This window comes from Acipenser ruthenus, chromosome 8 (genome assembly GCF_902713425.1).
Source record: "Acipenser ruthenus chromosome 8, fAciRut3.2 maternal haplotype, whole genome shotgun sequence".
NCBI lineage: Eukaryota > Metazoa > Chordata > Actinopteri > Acipenseriformes > Acipenseridae > Acipenser > Acipenser ruthenus.
Window position 1 is genome coordinate 33,385,895 of NC_081196.1, and position 26,174 is coordinate 33,412,068.

Genomic DNA, 26,174 nt, shown 5'->3' on the forward strand with positions numbered 1-26,174 from the left:
TTGTAGTGGGAGGGTTCCTGGGTAGATAACATGTATACAAAGGATTGTCTCTCCTCTGTTTGTCTCCACTGGGATTCTCCAGGAAGTCTGGCAATCAGTTATAATGAGGGCGTCGCAATCGATAAAGCACCTTTAAAGACTCCATAATCCACAAATATTGTTTATTCACGGTTAGTCTGTGTTGATATTACATTGTGCTATTCCACCCTAACAAAAACAAAGACAAAGATTATTGCAATTGTGCTACAATGGCAAAAAAATCAAATAAATACTCATATCACAGTTTTTACTTTTTCTTTAAAAATGTAATCCCAGCCTGTGTTGCCAAGAGGACTGCACCCTGAATGTTTTTTACATTTCCCTGTAGTTTATTGTACATGTGACTTTAATCCCATTACATTTTTAACAACTACACTAGTGTAACAAAACACAGACAATGCCAGTTGTTATGATGACTAAAAGAGGTGAACAATGAATTACAAAGTGTTTTTCTAGGGCCTGCTAGTAGGTTAGTCTGAGAGATTTAATTACAAAACACTAGTACCAGTTTAATGCTGCTGCTGGTATTCTGTATCTTTGGATTTGAACATTGTACCCATTACAATTTAGGCTATTTTTCTTCATTCTAAAACTAAAATTTGTAAACATGCTCTATCTGGGACCTCACCTCACCTACTGTATTGTATTGTAAGTGGGGGTCAGTAAATCACCACTGGTGGTAAACACTAGCAGGACTAACATAGTGTTAAAGAACGGTGGTATTTAGATCCAACACACATGTTTAAATTATTTAAATGGACCCTTTTTAAATAGGCCATGGTGTTTATATTACAACAAACTATGTGTTTGTCAGTGTTCTGTATGTATGTTTATTGATAAAACTTCACAGTAATCAAAACCTGGTTTATAATCTTTAGAAATCAGGGAATTTGTACCTCATGGGAATCTCTGGCACACAAACTGGCACACTTATGTAACAGTATGTCAAACATTTCCTTTTAAATCCAGATTGTGTGTGTGGTGGTGGTGAGGTGGGGGTGGGGGTATTGCTTTGTAGTCCACGGAAACTTATGGAGTTTCTTTCAAAATGCATTTGAATGTATTATGAGTTCTGATGTTTCTTACTTTGTGTTGAAAAGAACCCCCTTTTAGGTCTATGAGCTTAAGTTCTAAAAAAATAATATTTTTAATGGCAATGTGTGACAGGACCTCATCACTGACAATGCTGTTTCGACCAGGAAGGGAGACTAAGACACAGAAGTTGCAGTTTCAAGATTTATTGCGCACTTTAATAATAACAAATAAACAAAACACTAAACAGAATAATAATGTATTCAATTCACAGCTCCTGCCACATTCCCAAGTGTTGTGACAGGGAGAAATTTAACTCCCTCCCTGCCAACCCAATATTCCCCACACCAACACATACATGCTACAGTGAATCCTCAGGTAAGCATAGACCCCACAGTGCAGGTGTTAACTGGAAGAAATGTGAAATTCTGGACTTGAACAGCATCCCTTCTAGTCAGAGGTAGTGTAAAATTAAATAGGATTATTGTATTATTCCATACATTTGTTCCAGCATTGGTGGGATTCATGCCTGCAATCACAAAGTTAAAATAAATAGTAAAAGGTTGCCTATCTGGTATTTTTTTCCAGATTCACTGTGTAATAGTTAGCCATTTAAAATTCCTCCCTTGTGCCTTATTCTGGTTCCAGATTCAAGTACAAACTGAATTCAATGTTGAATGTAATCCTCTTAGAGAGTAAGAAGCAATCAAATGTCATTCCTCTTTCGATTGCATGGTGTTTACTATCATTCTAGTGGATGTGGCAGTGCAGAAATATGGTGTTTTTGTTGTGTTCTAATAAAGTTTAATTATTTAGAAATGAAGTTTGGCAGGGATGGAATTTGCATGGGTAATGTGGCTGGGTTTTGATTAAATAATTGAACATCAATCAGGTCCCAGCCACATGGTATACAAGGGGGAGCTAAATCCTTTGTTTGAAGATCAGTGAAGGCTAGTGCCCATCCTAAACAGAAGGAGTTTGGAAGGAGTGGGGTGCAAACATCAAGTGAAGGCAATGCTCAGGCTGGACAAGCGGAAGCATTCATTTGAAGTGTATGTATTGTTTTGATTGAACCTTATATTTTGGCCCCTGTGGCGTATTTTTTTGTTTTGTTTATTCTGTGTTTGCAAATAAACGTGTGCAACAGTGCTTTCACTGCAGCTTCCTGCAACAAGAAATGGTTGCACTCGCTAACCAAGGGGGCGTGACTTGATAAGGGGACGTAGCGAGGTGATCTGTCCCTTTTGTTATGGTAAAGCTGAAACCGGAAAGGAGTACTGTGAAATTATCGTGCGTGTTTTGTTTGTTTTGTCGTGTCTAAAAATCTACTTGTTTGTTATTACTAGGCAAACATGATCCGGAGTTGTTGCTACAGGCCAGCACTAAACCCGGACAACACTGCACCATTGTACATGAATAAACTGTATTACACCACAACTCACTCTGGACTTATGAACGTGTGTGTCTTTGTGTGTGTTCTACTGTGTTTATTCATTTCAAACTGTGTTATTATTATTTCGGGACTGCAACCCATTGTTTTGGAACAGTGCAATATACAGTGTTGTGTATTGCCTGGGATTATTCTTTGTGGTCGCCAGACCAGGATTTACAAAATAAAACATTAGGTTACTTACCGTAACCCTGAAAGAGAAGACGACCACTGAGTTCTCTATACCAGAGCTGCTGATAGGCCCCTTCCTGGATGACATCCTCGGTCCCGCCTACCGAGGGGTTAAAACCATCATTCCACAGAGGCCATTTCTCTTTTTGCATCGAACCCATGAGGGCGACCGATGCGACCTCGCGGTTGGTGGTCGTCTTCTCTTTCAGGGAACCAGGGTTACCTAATGTTCCCTTTCAATTCGAAGACGACCACTATCCCGTGACAGACAAAGAGCTGGTCAGAATGACGCAGAGCTCTTGTCCTATCCACGTAGCATCTCAATGCCTGCACCGGGCAGAGGAAATTCAATCTCCTATCCTCCTCCGAAGAAAACGGGTTGGACTGAATGACTCCATTTCCACAGACTGGTTCATGTGGAAGGCAGGGTTGGGGAGGAAAGCAGGGTTTGTACGCAGTGACACTCTGCTGCCATCGTCCCCATACAGGAGCTGTGCACCGACAGCGCCTGCAGCTCGCTGCCTTTGAGCTGCTTTGAGCTTGTCTGAAGAATCCTAAGTGCTGGAACTGAACAACCTTCTTTACATAATTCAAATCATATGACAATGTGATCTTTCAAACCCATATGTATATAGACTATTTTTTTCACAGATTTAACCCTTTGGCACCGAGCCATTCTAATTTTGGTGATTAAGCACCGATGACGCGATCTCTCGCAGCAAAAATAAAGCCATGTTTCTGAGCCTTGTCATTGAATAAGGCAAGGGGTGCGTTCTTGTCACAACAGAACAGATCCCTGATCTACAGCTCTTTTTGAAGATAATTGTCTCTGAAATTATAATTCAATACACATTTAGATTCAATATCTAAATATTCCTTTTTTAACTATCTATAACTCTTGTATATAAATATTATTTTCTCCATGATACCAAATTATTGAAAGTCTGGTAATATACAGTACATATATTTATATGTCAAAAATTAAATAAGTGCCCTCATTTCATTTTTGTTTTTATGTAAATAGTTTTTGTAATTTTGTAATCCTGTTTTTAGTTTTTGTTATGAATTTGTAATTTGTATTTTTGGTATTTTTCCTGTAAAGTGCTTTGGCATGGCATTGTCATGAAAGATGCTGTATAAAAATAAACTGGTTGATTGATTGATCGTTGAGTTGTTTTGTGTGTGGGTGTTTACAGTATTCATTGTTTTGATTTTTTTTTGCATATTCAAAATAGCTTTTTATGTATTCCTAATGGATTTGTATGTATTCCTAATTGTTTGTCTTTCTTTTATAGTATGGCCACCACAGATGCAGACGATACACACTCGTTGCCCACCAAATGCCGCTGTACACATTCTCGCAATGCACCGGATCGCTGGTCACCAGACAGGTCTGCACCCACTTGCTACACACTCGCTCGCTACACACTTGCCCACACTACTGCCTCCACACCCGATGCTTCTGCGGAACCTGCTCCAGTTCACTGTCAATGAAGAGGGTGATGCAGCACCAGGTTTCTTCACATATGAAAACGCAGACCACAAGGCACCGAGACTGCTCCTTTTCAGACCTAGTCATCCTGTAGGAGTTGATATCCCCATGGTTACCTATGCTCGTTGATCCACCACAGCTAAGTTTAATAAGATTGTTTCCTCCTCTTTTTCATGCAGGTTATCATCACTGATCTACAAAATCCCAGGGATGGCATTTAGTTGTAGAAAAACCTAGCTACGGTAATAGTCAAGGCGGTTGGGACGAAGTTACCCCAGAGGAGTTAATGAGATTTATTGCCCTTATAATTTACATGGGCATTGTACGGTTATCTGACGTTCATCAGTATTGGAGCACGGCTTTTTTACATCATGGCTTATGGGCTAGGATGTTCATGACATGCGATCGATTCAAGGTGATAATGGCTGCGCTACATATTGTTGAAAATAACAGTGATCGGTTATGCAAACTGCGCTACCTCCTCGATCACCTAAAAGCCTCATGTTTTAAACTTTATCAGCCAAACCAAAATGTAACTGTCAATGAGCATATGGTTAGGTCTAAGTCACGATCAGGTTTATGAAAGATAAACCAACTAGGTGGGGGTTCAGATTATGGGTTCTAGCAGTGTCAGACAAAGGTTACACAATAGATTTTGGCATTTACAACGGCAGTTGCGGCGGTAGGGTAATTGGCTTAGCAAATAAGGTAGTCTTAGAATTGGTCGAGCCATTTGTTCATCAAGGCTATAATGTATGGTTCGATCATTTTTACACGTCACCAAATTTACTGATAGAATTAAAAAGGCTTGGTTGTAATTCTTGTGGCATGTGCAACACAAATCGCATAAACTTTCCCGCTATTCTGAGGGACTGTAAACAATGGGAATGTCGGAGCAAGCGTGGGGATATGAGATGGTGTCGTATCGAGGAAGGGAACATGGATGGATTGGGTTGAAAAGGAATGGACAGCCAAGATAAGTTAGCTGGGCTTGTCGATGAAACACCTGATACAGTAGGTATCCACCACAATTCATGTTATAATTCATGTTTTTAATCTTGTTTTTGATTTTCTTTGCATGTATGGTAAGGTGCTATATAAAATAGTTGCTATAAATGTTTAGTTATACTGTTAATTTGTCCCACAGTTCATTTTTGACAGGTAATAAATTACCTAAGTTTTTAATGTTGTTCAGTTTTATTGTTATTTATTCATTTATTTATTTTTTACATGCAATAAAAACGTTGTGCTTTTTGATGCACTTGTAATTTGTATATAATTTTAAATAAAAACTACTTTTAATAAAAACAACTTAATTTTCCCTTGTTACCATGATAAAAGGTTTTACATAAGATTTGGCAATGTACTTTGTGATATTTTGCTTAGTCTGGACTACTTTCATAAAATACCTGACAGTTCTGACAATAGGGACTTTTTGGGAATTTTGGCATACAGACCATGGCATGGACAAAATCTTGTAGCTCCTCAATAGTAGAAGTATATTTGAAATCAGATTTTTTTTTTATTTGAAATCCTCATAAAATTTTGCATCTGTCATATGCTGTTAATTATTTTTGAATCTAACTTGGAAAGGGGTCGAAATAGGCAGTTTTTAATATTATTTTTTATACATTTTTCAATTATTGTTTGGGCAGTGCAGTTTATATAAAAAACATATAAATACATTTCACAATAAAATACATCATATCATAGGAAACGGCTACTAAAGGCCTCTCTATAGATACATTGGGTTTTAATTTCTGATGTAAGGTTGCCAAACTACAAGCGGTAAACACAAAATGGTCATATTCAAGCCCAAATATGGTCATCCTACCTAGGCATCAAAGGGTTAAAACAGATAATGAAATATTTCAATGCTACTGATAATATATAAATGTTACCTTATAAACATTGCTAATACATTGGGGTCCCTTTTTCCATTAACTGACTAGCTCCAATTGGAGGACTGTCAGAGAAAATACAATAACTTTCTTTAAAAATGATATTGAAGAAATAAAGGAAAAATGAAGGCATGTTGGGTTGCATGATGTCTGGTTCAAAATTTATACAGAAAACAGAAATTAAACACATGTGGCCCAATAAATGAAATCATTCTGAAATGTGTGGAATGTGCAAAGTAAAACAACGTTATTGACTTATCACTTGTAGCATACCAGCTAAAGGTTTTATAGCTGCACTTTTACTACTCCCTCATGTCTACAATTTTGAAAAAGCAAGATTTTTTTAAAGGGCAAAATCAGAATGTAATTGCATCCATCTGGCGCTGGCTCTCACGCTAAATATTTAAGATGTACATGTCCATGTTAAAGCTGCACAACATACTTCTCTATGACTAACCAGCACAACTAAAACAGAGCTGTTTCAAGTGTTAACTGCTGCCACTCAAAAAATACAAAAAGTAAATGTCCCAGCTGGAGACACAAGCCCACCCAACGACAAAAGCTTAAAGAACCATTAGGATGCACACTTAAAGCAGTACTAACCAACTAGCAAAAATTACAATTGATTTTGTGGTTGCAGAAGACTATAGTTTATTTTTTCACTGTTCTCACACAGCTCCATCATAACTAGACCGGTAAATACGATAAGTAAAACCTTCATGCAATAAAAGTGTGTTTCCATGAGCATTTCTTATGTAGTTGGGCTGCATATCAATTTTTTTTAGTTTTTCACTTGTTGCAGAATGATATTTAGTACATGTTTTGAGATATATATATATATATATATATATATATATATATACACACACACAGTATATGTACAGTGCCTATAGAAAGTCTACACCCCCTTGAACTTTTTTCACATTTTGTTGTGTCAGTGCCTCAGAGTTTCAGCATTTAAATTAGGATTTTTTTCCACTTATCTACACACCATACTCCACACTGTTAAGGGGAAAAGGTTTTATTGAGAAAAAAATTATATATTAAAAATACAAAACTGAAGGATCATAATTGGATAAGTCTCCACCCCCCTGAGTTAATACTTGGTGGAAGCACCTTTGGCAGCAATTACAGCTGTGAGTCTGTTGGGATAGGCCTATACCTACTTTGCACACCTAGATTTGGCAATATTTGACCATTCTTCTTTACAAAACTGTTCAAGCTCTGTCAAGTTCCTTAGGGAGCGTTGATGGACAGCAATCTTCAAGTCATGTCACAAATTTTTGATTGGATTTAGGTTGGGGCTCTGACTGGGCCACTCAAGGACATTTACCTTTTTTGTTCCTTAGCCACTCCAGCGTAGCTTTGGCTGTGTGCTTTGGGTCCTTGTCATGCTGAAAGGTGAACTTCCGTCCCAGTTTCAGCTTTCTTGCAGAGGACAGCAGGTTTTCCTCAAGGACTTCCCTGTACTTTGCTCCATTCGGTTTCCCTTCTATCCTGACAAGTGCCCCAGTCCCTGCCAATGAGAAACACCCCCATAACATGATGCTGACACCACCATGCTTCACAGTAGGGATGGTGTTATTTGGGTGATTCACTTTGTTAGGTTTGTGCCAAACATAATGCTTTGCATTTAGGCCAAAAAGTTCCATTTTAGCTTCATCAGACCACAAAACTTTTTGACACATGGCTATAGAATCTCCGGAGTGCTTTTTTGCATACTTCAAATGGGATTCAAGGTGGGCTTCCTTCTTGCAACCCTACCATACAGGCCAGATTTGTGGAGTCCTTGGGATATTGTTGTCACATGCATAATTTGACCAGTCTTAGCCATAAAAGCCTGTAGCTCTTGTAAAGTTGCCATTGGCCTCTTGGTAGCCTCTCTGATCAGTCTCCTTCTTGCTTGGTCATCCAGTTTGGAGGGACAGCCTGATCTAGGCAGGGTCTTGGTGGTGCCATACACCTTCCACTTCTTAATAATCGTCTTAACCGTGCTCCAAGGGATATTCAAGGCCTTTGATATTTTTTTATACTCATCCCCTGATCTGTGCCTTTCAACAACTTTGGTCCCGGAGTTCTTTTGAAAGTGCCTTGGTGCTCATGGTTGAGTCTTTGCTTTGAAAGGCACTACCCAACAGAGGGAACCTACAGGAACTGCTGAATTTATCCTGAAATCATGTGAATCACTACAATTTAAAACAGGTGGAGGCCACTTAACTTGGTGTGTGAATTTGAAGGCGGTTGGTTACACCTGAGCTAATTTAGGATTGCTATTACAACGTGGGTGGACACTTATCCAACCAAGCTATTTCAGTTTTTATTTTTAATTAATTTTCTACAAATTTCTAGAATATTTTTTCACTTGGAAGTTGTGGGGTAGGATGTGTAGATAAATGAAAAAAAAAACAATTTTAATGCATTTTAATTCCAGGCTATAAGGCAACAAAAGGTGAACATTCTGAAAGGGGTTGTAGACTTTCTATAGGCACTGTGTATATGTATATATATATATATATATATATATATATATATATATATATATATATATATATATATAATTGTAACAACCCTGGCGATGGCATTGTCCTGGTCATTGTGTCTTGTTTGCTGCGTCTCATTTAGTGTTCTATGTATTGTAAGGGTATGGGGCACGCCATTACTGTGTGTATGTGTGTGCGTGCGTTAGTGTGTGTAAACTCGACTGGAGTGAGACTGTGAGGGACAGAGCTAAAGGCTGAAAAAGAGTGCCTGTCTGTGTAGTTGTAAAAGAGCCCAGTCTGGAGAACAGAGAACGAGAGCAAGTGAGAGTGTTGGAGGAAAGAAAGAGAAGAGGAAAGTGAGAGGAAGAGCCAAGAGAGCGAGGGAGTAATTTATATTTATTGATTTGGCGTGAACCCCAGCCCAAACAGGGATTCGCTGTTATTTTATTTTATTTAATGTAATAATTAAAAACAGTACGTTTGGAATCCCATCTGGTCTCTCTGAGTCTTGATTATTCAATATTCTGTTTATAGCACAAGTATAAATATTTTAAATAAAAAAGCAGTAAAATGTATACATTTTTATTATAAATCAATTAATTCAGGGATTATTTTACCTGACAGATCTTTACTTTAATTTTCAACAGACTATGCGTCGACGCAGATTAATTTTGAACCCTGTTTATGGCCTTGTGACAGGAATGACCGAGGGTCTGACGTCAGGCAGAAGCAGTAAGGGAAAAATAAAACTGACACCGGGGAAGTACTGCAGTTCAAAAGAAAGAATCGGCTGGCTGCCGTTTTTATTAATAACAAAAATAAAATAAATATTTAAACAAAAGAACACTTGCGCTCACAGAGCAAAATAAAAGGGTTAACAAAAACAAATCACGAACACTACAACCGGTCAGGCTGGGCAATCGCCTTCACTGACCCTATCCTTGGTTAGTTTCGTTTTTACGTAAATTTCGCTCGCTCTCCGTCTCTCTGCTCGCTCTCTCCTCTCTATCACCCACCCTGAGTACCGAGAGCTGCAGGCTTTTTATATCATGGCCGAGGGGTTTAACTAATTAGTAAATCATCCTATTACCCCTCGGCCACAATCTGCACGGGTTTATTAATTATGTTGTGGATGGGGCTACCCATCCACACTAAACAAAACAAACCGGCTACGCCGTCATTTAATCAAAACAATAACAAATACGGCGCTCGCCGACATAAATACAATACAATAAAAATAAATAAACAATACAAAACAATCTGCACATGGGCGGAGGGGGAGACCCCGATCTAAAAATAAATAAACAATGTACAGGGCTGCTCGCCCTGTTACATATCCCCCCCCTTGTGCAACGCACACATGGCCCCAACGGCCACCTCCCCCCTCAGTCTCAAAGTCCCGGAAGAGGGGGAAGCAAGTTGCTTCTGGGGGGTGGCCATGGTGGAATCTCCGGCACCCCCCAATTCTTCGTGGCCGGTAGCTCCCTCTTCCGGGGCTCCCTCCACACTCTATCCTGCCGCGAAATTGCAGCTGGGGGAGCTGGTCTCCTGACCTTCCCCCTCCTCTTTATGGCCAGCAGTTCCCCTCCGTGGGGCTCTGACCACACAATATCCTGCCGCGAAAGTGCGGCTGGGGGAGCTGGTCTCCTGACCTTCCCCCTCCTCTTCACGGCCAGCAGTTCCCCTCCGTGGGGCTCTGACCACACAATATCCTGCCGCGAAAGTGCGGCTGGGGGAGCTGGTCTCCTGACCTCCCCCCCCTTCTTCATGGCCGGCAGTTCCCCTCCGTGGGGCTCCGACCACATGATCTCCGGCCGCGAAAGTGCGGCTGGGGGAGCGGGTCTCCGGACCTCTCCCCCTTTCTTCATGGCCGGCAGCTCCCCTCCGTGGGGCTCCGACCGCGAAAGTGCGGCTGGGGGAGCTGGTCTCCGGACCTCTCCCCCTTTCTTCATGGCCGTCCGTTCCCCTCCGTGGGGCTCCGGCCATAGTGTGGCGACCCCAGGCGAAGCAGGATCCCTGGCGACCCCAGGCGACGGCAGCAGACCTTCGGGAGGCGACGGCAGCGGACCCTCGGGAGGCGACGGCAGCGGACCCTCGGGAGGCGACGGCAGCGGACCCTCGGGAGGCGACGCAGGACCGGCAGCAACCCTAGGAGACGCAAGGGAAACACAGGCGACCCCAGGCGATGCCGACGGCGGGAGGGGAGCCCCTGGCCATGAAGGCGGCAGCAGGAGCTCCACTTCTCCCAATGGTGGTGGTGGTGGAGGTAGAGGTAGCTCCTGCTCCTCTCCTCCTGACGGTAAAGACAGCAGGGGCTCCTCCTCTTCTGGCGGCAGGGGTTCCTCCCCTTCAGACGGCCAAGGCGGCAGGGGCTCCTCCCCTTCAGGCGGCCAAGGCTCCTCCCCTTCAGGCTGCCGAGGCGGCAGGGGCTCCTCCCCTTCAGGCGGCCAAGGCGGCAGGGCTTCCTCCCCTTCAGGCTGCGAAGGCGGCAGGGCTTCCTCCCCTTCAGGCTGCCAAGGCGGCAGGGCTTCCTCCCCTTCAGGCTGCCAAGGCGGCAGGGCTTCCTCCCCTTCAGGCTGCCAAGGCGGCAGGGCTTCCTCCCCTTCAGGCTGCCAAGGCGGCAGGGCTTCCTCCCCTTCAGGCTGCCAAGGCGGCAGGGCTTCCTCCCCTTCAGGATGCCAAGGCGGCAGGGCTTCCTCCCCTTCAGGCTGCCAAGGCGGCAGGGCTTCCTCCCCTTCAGGCTGCCAAGGCGGCAGGGCTTCCTCCCCTTCAGGCTGCCAAGGCGGCAGGGCTTCCTCCCCTTCAGGCTGCCAAGGCGGCAGGGCTTCCTCCCCTTCAGGCTGCCAAGGCGGCAGGGCTTCCTCCCCTTCAGGCTGCCAAGGCGGCTCCTCCCCTTCTGGCAGCGAAGACGGCTCCTCCCCTTCTGGCAGCGAAGGCGGCAGGGGCGCCTCCCCTTCTGGCTGCAACAGGGAAACCAGCAGGCATGTTCCCTCTGCTGGCGGTGGTGGAAGCGGAACCAGCAGGCATGCTCCCTCTGCTGGTGGTGGTGGGAGCAACACGTCGTTCTACCACGGCGGTGGAGGTAGAACCAGCAGGTATGCTCCCTCTGCTGGTGGTGGTGGGAGCGACACGTCGTCCTCCCACGGCGGTGGAGGTGGAACCAGCAGGTATGCTCCCTCTGCTGGTGGAGGTGGGAGCGGCTCACAGTCCTCCCACGGAGGTGGAGGTGTAACCAGCAGGAACGCTCCCTCTGCTGGCAGGTACCTGGGCTGTGGACCTTCGGCCCTCCCCTTCTTGGGCTGTGGACGCACCGACTCCCCCCTCTAGGGCTGTGGACGCACCGACTCCCCCCTCTTGGGCTGTGGACGCACCGACTCCCCCCTCTTGGGCTGTGGACGCACCGACTCCCCCCTCTTGGGCTGTGGACGTTCAGGCATAGGACGTTCGGGCTCCTCCCACTCAGGTGCAGGACGTTCGGGCTCCTCCCACTCAAGCGCAGGACGTTCGGGCTCCTCCCACTCAGGCGCAGGACGCACCAACTCCTCCCTCTTGTCTCCCCTCCAGCAGCTGTAATCCCAGTCTTCAGGGAGGGGGCAATTAACTGGGAAATGCCCCCGCTCCCCACAGATGCAGCAACAACTCAGCTGGCTTATGCTATGGAGGAGGGCTTCCCAGCTCATCTCCTCCTGTGCCTGCTGTTGTTGCTGCAGCGGCTGCTGTCTACTCATCCTCCTTCCTCCCATCTTCCTTCCTCCCATCCTCCTCTTCACTCTTCCTCTCCACACACAAAAAAAACGAAAAAAAATGAAAAAGATGCAGTACCCTCTTCTGCCTGCGTCCTGGAGGCGCTGCAATCCCACGCAGAACACCACGTGTGACAGGAATGACCGAGGGTCTGACGTCAGGCAGAAGCAGGAAGGGAAAAATAAAACTGACACCGGGGAAGTACTGCAGTTCAAAAGAAAGAATCGGCTGGCTGCCGTTTTTATTAATAACAAAAATAAAATAAATATTTAAACAAAAGAACACTTGCGCTCACAGAGCAAAATAAAAGGGTTAACAAAAACAAATCACGAACACTACAACCGGTCAGGCTGGGCAATCGCCTTCACTGACCCTATCCTTGGTTAGTTTCATTTTTACGTAAATTTCGCTCGCTCTCCGTCTCTCTGCTCGCTCTCTCCTCTCTATCACCCACCCTGAGTACCGAGAGCTGCAGGCTTTTTATATCATGGCCGAGGGGTTTAACTAATTAGTAAATCATCCTATTACCCCTCGGCCACAATCTGCACGGGTTTATTAATTATGTTGTGGATGGGGCTACCCATCCACACTAAACAAAACAAACCGGCTACGCCGTCATTTAATCAAAACAATAACAAATACGGCGCTCGCCGACATAAATACAATACAATAAAAATAAATAAACAATACAAAACAATCTGCACAGGGGCGGAGGGGGAGACCCCGATCTAAAAATAAATAAACAATGTACAGGGCTGCTCGCCCTGTTACAGGCCTCTTCACAACTTTTTTTTTTAGATAGAACCTTGAGCTCAGTCGGTCAATTTCAAGTCTCTCTGTTCTTTCTTACTGTTACCTGTGTCAATGTAGGGGCTACGGGCTGTTTGGAGAAGTCAGATGCAGGCAGATCATGAGTTTAGTCCAGACATTTCTTGACTAAACTCATTCTCAAGGAAATTGGAGTCCAGGGTCGAGATTAACTGTGTCTTACCCAGTCAGGGCATTGGATATGCATCAAACTTGGAGATGGCATTAACCTTTTGAAAATCCACACAGAACCGAGTGGAGCCGTCCTTCTTGCCCCCCACCATGATAGGACTGTACCACTTGCTCTGGGAAGGTTCAATGACTCCAAGCCCGAGCATATCCTCCACCTCCTTGCGAACGGGAATCCTGTAGCTCTCTGGGGTACGGTATGGTCTCTCTCGAACCTTGACACCTGCTGGACTAATAATAGCATGTGAAACAACATTAGTTCTACCGGGCAAGTCAGAAAAAAACATGATTAAACCTTTCCACTAACTGGTAGAGCTTGCGTTTCTGATCCGGAAATAACTGTTCCCCCATCGGAATGTTAGTTGTGGACTGACAGTGGGACCAAAATCCTCATATATAGGGCCTCCCTTTCATTCCAGGGTTTTAACAAGTTAACATGATAAATTTCGGTCTTATGTCGGCGATCAGTTTGCCTAATTTCATTGTTCACATTACCAATTCCCCGGATCACATCGTATGGCCCTTGCCACTTAGCATACAACTTAGACTCCGACGGGGGAAGTAGCAACAATACCTTATCACCTGTCCGAAAAGTCAGAATCCGTGCTTGTTTGTTGTACTGCTGCTCCTGGTGATGCTGAGCTAGTTTTAGATTCTCTTGAGCCAAACAACCAATCAATTCGAGGCGGTCTCTTAACACACCTGATTATGTTTTTGTAAGTTTTTGTTTGCTCCTCCCACCCTTCTTTCACAAGATCGAGGATACCCAAGGGTTGCCTCCCATACAGCAGCTCTGAGGCACCTCTCTCACTGCAAACATCAGGTAGTCCAACGTTTCTGTTCCTGGCTGACAAATCGCTTCAGCATCTGTTTTAAAGTCTGATTAAAATGTTCCACCAAACCGCCCGTCTGCGGATGATAAACAGAGGTTTGAATGGACTTAATTTGCAATAATTTATACAACTCCTTCAAACATTGTGACATAAAGTTCGTTCCGTGATCAGTGAGGATTTATTTTGGAATCCCTACTATCGCTATAATCTGTACTAGCTCTCGAGCAATAGCTGTGGCACCAGTGGACCTCAGATCTCTGGATATCTGGTTGCGTAGTTCCAGAGTATATCCATGCGTATATCCAGATTCAGACTGGCTCAATGGACCCACTATATCCATAGCAATGCGTTCAAAGGGAATCACACTAAAAACTCCCATCCAATAAAATCAAGCCAATATTCATTCCCGAGTCTTACCACTACCTAAATGGCCCTGAACATGGGACATTGTGAGCCAACCGCATGATCTCACGCCGAAAAGACTAAGGAACAAGTAATTGTGTTACAGTCTGACTAGTGCTTGTGGCTTGGGATACTCTATACAGTAAGTGCCCAGAAATAATGTGATGAGGATATGTAAGCGGCCGACTGCCCTCTACTTCCTTCCCCTCGATAAACCGAACCTTCCCCCAGATGTATGCCAGTGAAGGATCATTCTTTTGTTCCAATGCTAGGTCCACATCTCGGTCCCAGAATTTTGGGATATCGAGTGGAGCTAATGTAGCTTCAGCACTGGGGGCCTCAGTACCCTGACCCCGCAGGTCACACTGGGTCCTGATCCCTTTCCCTTTATCACAAAACACCACAACAAAAAAGTGATATTTTTCTAATTTCACATTCTTGTATGTCTGTAAAAAAAACATTAACAAGGTAAATATATTACTGGATCTTATTTTAATTCAGGATATGCAAAAGTCAGGATATTGATAAACTGCTACTGTACAGAAAATACATGTTTAGACCTTAGTTAGCAACCCTTTAACACTACCTGCGGAACATGGACCCAAACAGGGACCAGCAAACCTGGATGTGCAGACTGATCTCAGCAACAGCAGCTGCTCACAGTGTTGCCTTTGGCTCTCCCTCCTGCTCTGACACTGAGCTAATAATCCCTCTTACTGGTCCCAGGGGAGGGATTTTATACACTGTTAGGATTGCACGGCTGGCCAAGCTATGTTGAGTATTTGCTTTGGTATAAATCAACTGTGTTTTTGCCAGACTGTAGTCCAGTGAGACAAAAAATTTACCCTTCCTCATCTCAGTATCTACAAAGGAAGACCATGAGGCGTGCCGGACTTATTTGTAAACCGTAGAAACACATAGAGACATGCATTTAGGAACAAAAACAACTAAAATCCCAGCATGGTCAATGGAGAAACCATTTTAATAAACATACAGTAAAAAAAAAAATAAATAAATAACTGGAGAAACAAATAGGCTACATGAGTCATGACAATTACGAAGGCCACAAAGATACTAAAACAAATATTGAAACTGCCACTATAACATTCACTTTAGTTCAGGGTGTTCAATATACTTTTATGAAATAAAACTTGAAATTAAATTTGGAGAGGGGTGGAGAACATTTGACATTTTGGTTGATGAATGAACAGTTGGCAAGAAAAAATATCTTTACTCCTTGCTATTTAACTTCCTTTAAATTGAGGTACAGTAACTTAGTACTGTATGTGTAGTTCACACAATAAAAGCTTCTTGTACTTATTGAACCAGTTCAGTACCCTTACCATTTTAATTCTAAAATGTTTAATTAAAGTTGAAACTTATCTTGGTGTTTCACACAATTAATAGGCATTATAGCATCAATATTGCTTACTTGTTCAGTATTTTTCAAAGCTGCAACAAAACAACAGTACTACCATGTAACATCTATTCTCCTGATCATTTTCCTTCCTCTGTTGAGTTTTATGTGGCATACAAAGCATATAAAGCAAAAGGCTCATTCATGCCATCCATTGGTAAGTTTTTTTTTTTTATTGCACTTAGCATGGAATGAATTTGTTTCAATTGGATCCAATTATATTTATCGTTTTCTCAAATTAACTTAATTATTGTACTGTATGCCACATTATTTGTTAACATTTCACAGTATGTTAAATCCTGAATGCCTGATTTTGTTAAGGGGTCAAATAGTTATTTTGTCTGTTATATTGGTTGCAACAGCGTTAAAAAGCTGCAAATGTCTCCTCTACCAAACATGTTCCACATAAACCATCTGCCTCTTCACTCTGAACAGTCAATGATTATGCCATATTCTGCTTCTTGCGTTTCCTCCGTTCTGATGTAAGTATTGATTCTGACATTATTATCGGATTTGCTTGTATTCTATAGAATACACCTTCTTTGTTTTCATTATCCCATCCCATTTGCCTTTTCTTAACCATTTTCTCCCGGATTATATTTACTATTTCTGTTTGCCTAATTGGATTGCACAGTTTACTTCCTCATTGGTCAGTACTTTCTTTAGCTTCATGGTCCATTTTGTCATTCCCCACTAGACTTACATGAGCTGGTACACATACTAAACAAACATTATAGGGTCATTCTGTATCAAATTAACTAAAATCTAGAAAAATCCCCACCTCAGGATTTTGATTTATTATTATTATTATTATTATTATTTATTTCTTAGCAGACGCCCTTATCCAGGGCAACTTACAATTGTAAGCAAATACATTTCAAGTGTTACAATACAAGTAATACAATAAGAGCAAGAAATACAATAACTTTTGTTCAAGCAAATTTTGCTTATATTTTATGTAGTGAAAGATACAGGTCAGGTATGAAACTAGGCCAAATATTTAAGCTCAATGATGAAGATTTGCTGAGATACACCCCAAATTTGGGGGTGGGGGGGTAGTCATACTTGAAATGCGTCTCATTTTGGAGTGATTTTGAGGATATAAAAATGATATTTAGAATGTCACTGGCCCTATGCATGCTTCTGTACAGATAGCCAGGTAGGTCTAGTTTTAGTATTTCTGTGTTGCTGGGGACCTTAAAATTGAAAAATTGTCAAATTCCTGAGTGATTTTTGAGTGCATGTTCCTTCTAAAGTAGAAGAGATATAACTTTCAAATTGCTTAGGTGTGCTGCTAATTTAACTGACTTTCTATATGCAGCTCTGCTACTGTCTACCTACTTTACTGTCTGATTTAATGACCCCACAAAAAGACTTCAGGATGAAAGTATCGAAAATGGCCCCATCTTTGAAGGGCTGAAACCCCTTGTGGGACACGAGTTAACAAACTGACCTTTGGTGGGCTTCACAGTTTAATAAATGTACAAACATGAACAACACACATTTATGTTGTTTTGGGTTATATTGTACAATATTAGCAAATAATTTGAGTTTAGACCAAAGGAAACCATAAAACGTGTATAAATACATAAATACATCAAACTAAAACTATAAAATGTGTATAATCTTTATATGCAAGTGGTTTGTCACGGGGCTACAGAGGTACTGTTTACCTCTTATTTCTTCTTTGTTGCCATCTTTAAAAATAGATTATTGCAAAGTTCTGAAACAAGCATTCATCATGGTGGATGAAAATGGAACACAGGAACCACTACATTGCTTTTAGAAGACTTAAAATGTTATAAATCCAACTCTTGGTGAGTCTAAACGTCCAACAGGATATAGCTACAGACTGCAGGCTCATGTTTTTCTGTTTTTCATCTCGCCTCAAATGAAGAACAAGGTCCATCAAGGAGCCTTTAGAGTCAACTCCACATCCCTTGCATAGGTTTGACAGTCTCCACCTAATATTGGATTTTAACTGTCAATGTAAAATAAATAATGACCATTATTATTAGACTGAGTGAATATACAAATATAACTAAAACCTGATAAAGCAGGCTAGTGCACAAATGAAGTCTACTTAACATATAGGCCTATGTCAAGAAGATATGACATTTGTTGAAAGGTTTCTACTGGAGTACTAGCTGTTAGAATTGTACATACTGGATGACTGAGTTTTTTAAAGCATTTTTGGGAAAGATATTATACCTTGAGTTTCAGCAGTTCATCTGTGAGTCTGTCCTCCCTCACTGTGATATCATCCAACTTGGCTGATCTATTTTTTACCTTGCACTTTTTCATACTCTGTGTTTAATAGAGTTGGGCTTCCTTGTATGTCTACCGATCCTGGGGGCCCAATGGTGAAAGCTTGGATGAACTGTAAATGGGTTTTTCTATTACTTTCAAATAAAGATACTTAAAAAACAAAAATTCATTTTCATGGTTTTAACACATTAAGTTATATTATCTGGAAATTATGTTTCACAAACAGCAATTGCTATAGCATGTACAATGTTTAACAGCAAACTACTGAATTTAAACAAAAAAAGGGCCATACTTGTACAGAGTCCAAGACGAAACTAAGAAAAACAGATTAATTCCTTGTGAAATTGTCAAAACATGGTGGAACACTGAAAAAGTCAGAGAACACCATGATAACATCTTTAAATTAATTGTTAAAAGTGAAGAAAACAACTTAATTACCACTTATTTTCACAAGTGTTTGGCTATGTCTTTAACAAGCCATTGCAAGAAATTGTTGTCTCAGTTTTTTACAGACATTTCATCTGCAAACCTTAGGTCATGAGCAAGCTCATTTTTTATTGTTGCAGATGTACTGAAAAGCAATCACAGTTTCTTACAGTATCATGTTATGCTCTCTGACAACATTAAAACAGATCCAATAGAAATAATATTTAAACCCTACAGAAATCCACATACCGGTATTCATAGTATGCATTGCAACAGTTGAATAGAAAGGTCACAAAGAGAAAAAGTAGAATATATTATGATTTAAGAAAAACAATGTAATACATAACTTAAAAAGTAATACATACTAGAAACAAAGCTACTGGAAACCATCTCAAGACAAACTGCATCCCAGAACTTTTCAACGTTTACCTTGCCATTAAAAATCTATGAATGTTCTTCGATGTCACTGACTGTTTAAAGTTACTGTTTCAAAATAGTGTCACCAGATTTATTCCACATACATGGAATATTTAACATAAGAAAGAACATAAGAAAGTTTACAAATGAGAGGAGGCCATTCGGCCCATCTTGCTCGTTTGGTTGTTAGTAGCTTATTCATCCCAGAATCTCATCAAGCAGCTTCTTGAAGGATCCCAGGGTGTCAGCTTCAACAACATTACTGGGGAGTTGGTTCCAGACCCTCACAATTCTCTGTGTAAAAAAGTGCCTCCTATTTTCTGTTCCGAATGCCCCTTTATCTAATCTCCTTTTGTGACCCCTGGTCCTTGTTTCTTTTTTCAGGTCGAAAAAGTCCCCTGGATCGACATTGTCATTTAAATATCTCTCAATTGTGTTAAATGTTTTCATTTCTTCACACAAGCAACTGTAAAACATAATATGAATTTTATGTGAACACTAGCTGCCTTGCAGAAGATTTTTTTGTTCCTTTTTTTTGTAAACTGTAAGGTATCAATCACAACTGTTATCTATAAACTTCTTACCTTCAAAACCCAAAGCAATAGATTACCCTCATCATGTGGTCGAGCTGTACCGCCAGAAGAATGACGTAATTAAAAGCTCTACACGCAAGGGTATGATGAGTGAGGTAAGCTGGTGAGCCTGCAGTCCGCACGAAACGGATGTGTACGTCGCAGGTGATTGCGTTTTCCCGTTTGGATTGTGGGAAACGTAGTTCATGGCACGTGGAATGCACAGTTGACGCAATTGATGCAAATTATGCTGAAAACTACAACTCCCAAAAACACAGTGCGGACAAGCGTGCAGGGTTGTTTTTTTTCTTGGTCGCATGATAAATTACTAGAGAAGCCTGTATCATCGGATTGATTTGATTTCGTAATCGGTAATGTTGATATAAAAGCAATTGTGCTTGTTTACAATTTTTATTCTGTTACGGTACGTTCATTGCATGTTTCTTTGCTATTGGCATTGCACATCATTGACCAAACCAGCGATTTACGTGCGCCGTCTGTGTAGGCTTCACTATGATATGAGTTACTTCCGAAGCAACGATAATAAACACGTTTGCCTTATAATATCGAATGTGTAGACTTCAGTAACACAAACGCTCGATTTTATAATTTAAAATTGCTCGCCTTGCGCAGAGTTGACTTCATCAGTATTATTTTATGCGCACCATGGCAGGATGGAAGATAGGCTGCTAGTGCTGTTTATATGGTAAATCCTAACGTGATAAAAAGTTAAGCTAGCATAGTTGATGGTTTGGGTCAATGAGCTACCAACAAGTGATCCAAACGCCCAGTATAAAAATGTAAACATCTGTATAACGCTGCCGTAATTAGTGCCACAAAAGGAAGCCAGTGAGGCTGATGCAACGTGATTAGGCTGCAAAGGATATATTGTTCTGGAGGGGTACCTGATCAGGTTGGGTGTGGAAATCTGCAACAAAGTGAATGTAGAAGAAGAAAGGTCTTCCCCAGAATGTCTGTTTGTTTTAGGGGACCTAACACAGTTGTATATCCAGTTCTGAAGAAGATTACATTCTTGAACATACCACACTACATCATTTAAAAAGGGGCTTCTTATTTAGATGTTTATTATATTATTTTGTTACAATGCCAACTACCGAATGCAGCTCCTTCTCTTTGTGTGGGATTCACTCAGTTTTGTGCCGGTCCCTCTGTGACTGTGTTGCTGGGTTTTAAACCATGCTTGTCCACTGTGTGTTTGTGACTCTGCTTGGCAGTCTTCTGTTTAGGTCATCTTCAATACCAGTTCATCAGCATTTGAAACTGTTAAGACTAGCCACTCACCCATTTCCAGACTTGTAATAAGAGCAATCAGTACAGAGCAAATTTACCAGGGCCCTAATTGTTCATACTCATGGGACCTGGTCATTAGAGCTGTACAGACTGATTTTTTGGATCAAGCTCTTCATATGTGAGTGTTATTGTTGTTGATAATTAACCATTCCAAGTGAAGAAACGGTTGCCTGGATTAGTTTGGATTGCTGTTCTCCAGTCTTAAGAAAAGCAGTAACCAACACAAATCCAGGCAGCTGTTTCTTTGAATGGTAAATTAGCCCAATCAACACCAATGACCCTCACCTGATTGTCAACACCTGATGTGTGTTCAATAAGCACAGCGCTCGCACGCCCCGTAACAGATGTTAGCACTTATAGAACGGTGTGTTAGGAACGAGCAGTTTCACGATGGCAAGAGATTACCATGTATTTTTTTTATTATTCATTTAAAACAAAATTAATTAGTACTGTATTTTTGTAATGTAAAGTTACTGACACTTTATTTTGGTTTAGCATCTTTAGGCGTGAGTCATATTTGTCAAGTTATAAGGTCTTTTTTAGCTGACAAATGTTTCTTTTCTAATACAATTTACAGCCACCAGCACCGATAATGCTGGTCGGCCATTTTGACCTCCAGGGAGGCAGCTCAGAGCTTGACTCGCTACCGTTAGGACGCACTTGCCAAGTGTGAACTTTCAAGAGGAAAAGCCACGTAACGCCCCGGGGTGCTCTGCTGAGGAACGCACTCCTGATTTCTGTGGAGAACTCAATCCGAATAATTGTTCATGCAGCACTATTGGTCATTTCAATAATATACCTAAACCAGGGAAGTTTTGAAAAACAGGACTGTATTTAGGGCTAGTGGATGTTTCAGGCCATGCAGCCAAGCCTGTCCTCTGCTGTGTTTCGCAGGAGAGGGGATGTTTCCCACCCCCCTGTATGCCCACACTGGGCGCGGTGCATTTGCTAAGGTGTACGACCCAGCCGAGGACACCTTCCTCCTGATGGATGCCATGGAGCAAGATGCAGAACTGCTTCTTCAGAGAGAGTAGGTCCAGCATCACCTACCTGTTGTTGATCACACTTACTGTAACCTGTCATTCATGCAGCTTTAAAGGACATACAGTAACTAGCCAACAAATGCAATAGTATTATATTATTTTTTACTTACCATTTTATTATGTGTTCATTCTAAATTCTACATCTAACTAATTTTGCAGTTTTGTGTTAGTGGTTACAGTTTAATTAGGGCTCTGCTATCCTTAAGGTGATTTTTACATACCCAATCAAATGTTTGTGTATCTTGGGTATTTTAATACTTTTAAATACCTTTTTCTGTCTTGCAAAATGTGGTCTTTCAATGATTTACATTAGGTGGTGTTGTTTTTTAGTTTACAGTGGTGTTCTTGAGTCCCAGGTAAATTAACTTATTTATTGTCTGTAATCTCTTAGGACCATTCTGTGTCCTAAAACTAATTGAAAATATTGCATTCTGTAGAAGCCTCTCTGCATCCTAGTCCTGCAGATCGGAACCCAGATCTGCTGTCAGTACCTCCCTGCCCATATAAAATCCACAAACTGGCAGCCTATGTTGTGGATGTTTTCTCTCCTGCTAACCTGTACTGTCCTTTTGCTCAGTCCCTCAGTCTGCCTGGAGGTCGGTTCTGGTTCTGGTGTAGTTTCTGCCTTTGCTGCTTCATTCATTGGACCTAAAGCGGCCTACTTGTGAGTATCGCTACATGTATAGGTTTTAAGGTTTTATATATACAAGTGTGTATAGACCCTACTATGTAAAATACAGTGGAAACCTTCCTGATTTCTCAGGTGGTTCAGCCCCTGTAAAATATACAGGTAGTTCTGGGAAGCTGTTGTGCATGCGCTGTATTGTACAACAATGCGAGAGATGTGTAAAACCGAGAAAGCAAAGATTTTGTTTTTTAAATAGCACTGTCAGGATGTGAGTGGTGTGTGTACAAAGTGAATGTCCAAAACAGTATTTATAATCAAAACGAATAGCTCCACCCCTATACCAGCAAACACAAAATAAACACTCCAGTAACCACAATCCTCCGTACATGAAACTGTGCTCTTCTGTGGTGAAAGTGGTGAGTGTACATACTTGCGTCCCCTTTGTACTGCCAGAACTGCGCCACGCGATCAGCCTGGAGCCATGGTTTATCCAATCGTTGCCTGGCCCGCAGTTGATCACAATGAAGTCGTTCCGTGTATGTGCAGATACCCGCTTCCCCCGAGATGGCCGACCTCCAGTTTCCACCTACTGTTGACTCAGCCAGTCTAGGGGGAAGCATACCACCCACCTTACACAGTGTCTTTTCTGGCCGGGAGGGAGATTTACAGCTCAAATACCTTCGGTCACAGGCACCAAAAACATTTTATTTTTATTAAATGTGAAAAACAAGTATGTCTGTAACATGCATGCAGTAAAATCAGTATAATGAAAAAGTTAATTCACATATAGACACCATATGCCCCATTAATTTGGTCAAGCACTTTTCGTGGTATGTAAAGATGTAAGTATTGATGCCTCTATATAACCAAGATATTTATGTAGAGCCCAGTGGTTTAGCTAAATGCCTCAAGAAGAAATTGATTACCCAGAAGCACATATGCTTCTGCCCATAGACACAATGTATTTATATCCCTGTTATCATACACTGATCTCTCAGTTGTAGCTGAATTGTCTCTGTCTCCTGCCAAGCTGTACAGATATTAACCCCTTAGCTGCTGCCTGCACTACAGAGACCGCACGCTGCAATGAAGTCAGTGTTCAGCCAGTAATCACCGATTTGGTAAGTAATAATGATTTTTTTTTTAGCCACTAAGTACTCAAACATGCTGACTTTCAGCTTTTAAACTTTAACCCCTATTGCACACTGCCTCATATTTACTAAGCTCTAACCACAGACTACTTCCCACTAGATCACATTGCCTCCCTCCTAGTCACTCAGCTCTAACCACCAGATCAGTTCCACTCATTTCTCTCACTCTAACCACTAGACTTCTAGACTCCCACCGATTTGTGCTCTCTGTTTCAGGTCAGTGCACTGCTGCCCAGGCTTCTAGAGAAAGTGGACATTCTACTCTTCAACCCCCCCTACGTTGTGACTCCATCTGAGGAGGTGAGGAAGACATTGGATGCAATGCAAAGACTAGCCAGGTTAACTTGGACAGTGCACGTTACTGCCATCTAGTGGTGAAACTGCAGTAATGACTAGGTAAAAGACACTAATTTTTAGTTGGGGAATGAGACTGGAGGTTTACAATAATGCTCATGTTGCAGGTAGGAAGCTGTGGTATCGAGGCCTCATGGGCAGGTGGGAGGCGGGGCAGAGAGGTGATGGACAGGCTATTTCCTCTGGTTCCCCAGCTCCTGTCCAATCAGGGGCTTTTCTATCTGGTTACCGTGCAAGAGAATAACCCAGGTAAGAAGCCATACTTAAATGCAATTTACACAGCTACTACTTTTATAAAGTATTACTATGGAGAAGATTATTTGCTATTAAATAGCCCCTTACCGTACTATTCCATTTTAATTATCTTTAGATTATGAAATAACAAAAACTATGATAAACTGACATTTTTTTTATTGATAACGCAGAAAATACCCCAAACCATCAATTATAATTTGTTTGTTTTTAAAAAAAAAAAAACAGTACACCAAAGAAGACACTTATCGCAATGTTTATTTACTTGACTTAGACTAAGCTGTAAGGTAAGCGGTGTCGTCATAATTAACATATAAAATATGAAAACACACTTCACTTTTGCTGCTGGTACCTGTTGTACTGCATAGTGAAACTAGGGATGTAAATATAATTTAATTAGGTATTCTATTATACCCTAACCCTAACACATTCCGAGGGCACAGATAATCCTGCGAGGCACAAATACATCTTTGCCAGTTTGGTGAGCCTGGGAAAGCGCTGGGTATTTAGCCTTCCAACATTCCAATGGATTGCACTCTAATAAAGTGCAAGCCTCTTTTAAAATGCATTTCCATTTCACTTTCTGCAACACACTCTTGCATCTGGGAGGTAGTCGTCTCCTAGAAGAATTGCCATGGCACCCTTGGCACTTTCCGTCTCTATGCATGATGTTAGCTAGGAACTGGATTCTCCGTCCCACCCACGCTGATACAATCGACCATAGTTATTTTCCCTCTGGCACGCAAAATAATATTGATCACATTTTATTGATGTACGTGAGAGATATTTATGTAGTTGTTTTTCTCTAGGTTAAACTAATTAAATTTATACTAAACGTTTTGAGAAAAATGTATATTTTAAACAATTAAACGTTTAAACTATTACATCCCTAAACAAAACTGGGAAACTGTTCCTGGTCAAAAGTACTTTTGAGACATTTCTTTTTAATGAACCTTGGGTATAACCAAAGGTCTGTGTTTTCCGTTGCAGAGGAGATTATCAACTTGCTGGGGAAGGCTGGGCTGAAGGGGATTATGGCTCTTTCTCGACAGGCTGGAAGGGAAACTCTGTCCATTCTCCGGTTCTCGAAATCCTGAGCCCACTCAGCTAAACTCAGCTGGTCCTTCAGGATAATAACCCAGACATTTTCATCTGTAACACGCCTGCATTGTGTCGGTGGGCATTGTGTTGGTGGTTAGAGGAATACCTGGACCTGTATCGAGGATTTACTAGCATCGAGCACGATGTGAGTGGGGCCACTGCATAAGGGTCCTGAGCGACTGTGTCAGCACAGCAAGGTTGTGAGAATGTGATAACCTAAAGCAAGTGGGAGCACTAAGCTGAAAACTAAGGTCCTGTGTCAACATTTTAATTAAATAAGAAAATATTTTGTGGATGTCCTCATCACTCTGTTTAAGATTACGTGTGAGAATGAGATGAATTTTCTTCTTGCCCTTTTATTAAGGTGTGTTGAAAATGTACCTTTATTTTAAGTTAGCCCATGTTTAAGGAAAATGCAATGCGAGATGTCTTTTGATGTAAATCAGAAATGTGGAAGAGGTTGGATTACAGAAGGTTTCATTTTTTACACACATTTTGACCTTAAATCAGTCATGCCTTATTAGGAAAATGTCCTTCAAGCTTGAAATTACCAGCATGTTTTGATTTGTAATATGAAGTGTATGAGTATTCCGGTTCTGTTTTAGTCCCAGTCCGTTTCAATTCTGTGTTAGCTGTTCTCTCATTCTCTGACGCTACACACAATTGGAAAAATAAAGTATTATTTTTTTACACA

General features: G+C 41.6%; 1 protein-coding gene across 5 annotated transcripts; it reads left to right on the forward strand.

The window, feature by feature from the left end:
* The first annotated feature begins 19,918 nt into the window (after window positions 1-19,918).
* On the forward strand, window positions 19,919-26,174 carry n6amt1 (N-6 adenine-specific DNA methyltransferase 1). Of its 5 annotated transcripts, none has more exons than XM_034011019.3 (7): window positions 19,919-20,011; window positions 21,846-21,981; window positions 22,572-22,658; window positions 23,653-23,743; window positions 23,990-24,073; window positions 24,235-24,376; window positions 25,370-26,174. In XM_034011019.3, the coding sequence occupies exons 2-7, from the start codon at window positions 21,854-21,856 to the stop codon at window positions 25,474-25,476; spliced, it is 639 nt and encodes a 212-aa protein (XP_033866910.2). In that variant the 5' UTR covers window positions 19,919-20,011; window positions 21,846-21,853; the 3' UTR covers window positions 25,477-26,174. The 5 variants fall into 5 exon arrangements, with proteins under 5 accessions (XP_033866910.2, XP_033866909.2, XP_033866912.2 ...); XM_034011018.3 differs by having other exon boundaries at window positions 19,928-20,064; XM_034011021.3 differs by having other exon boundaries at window positions 19,928-20,011; window positions 21,529-21,981.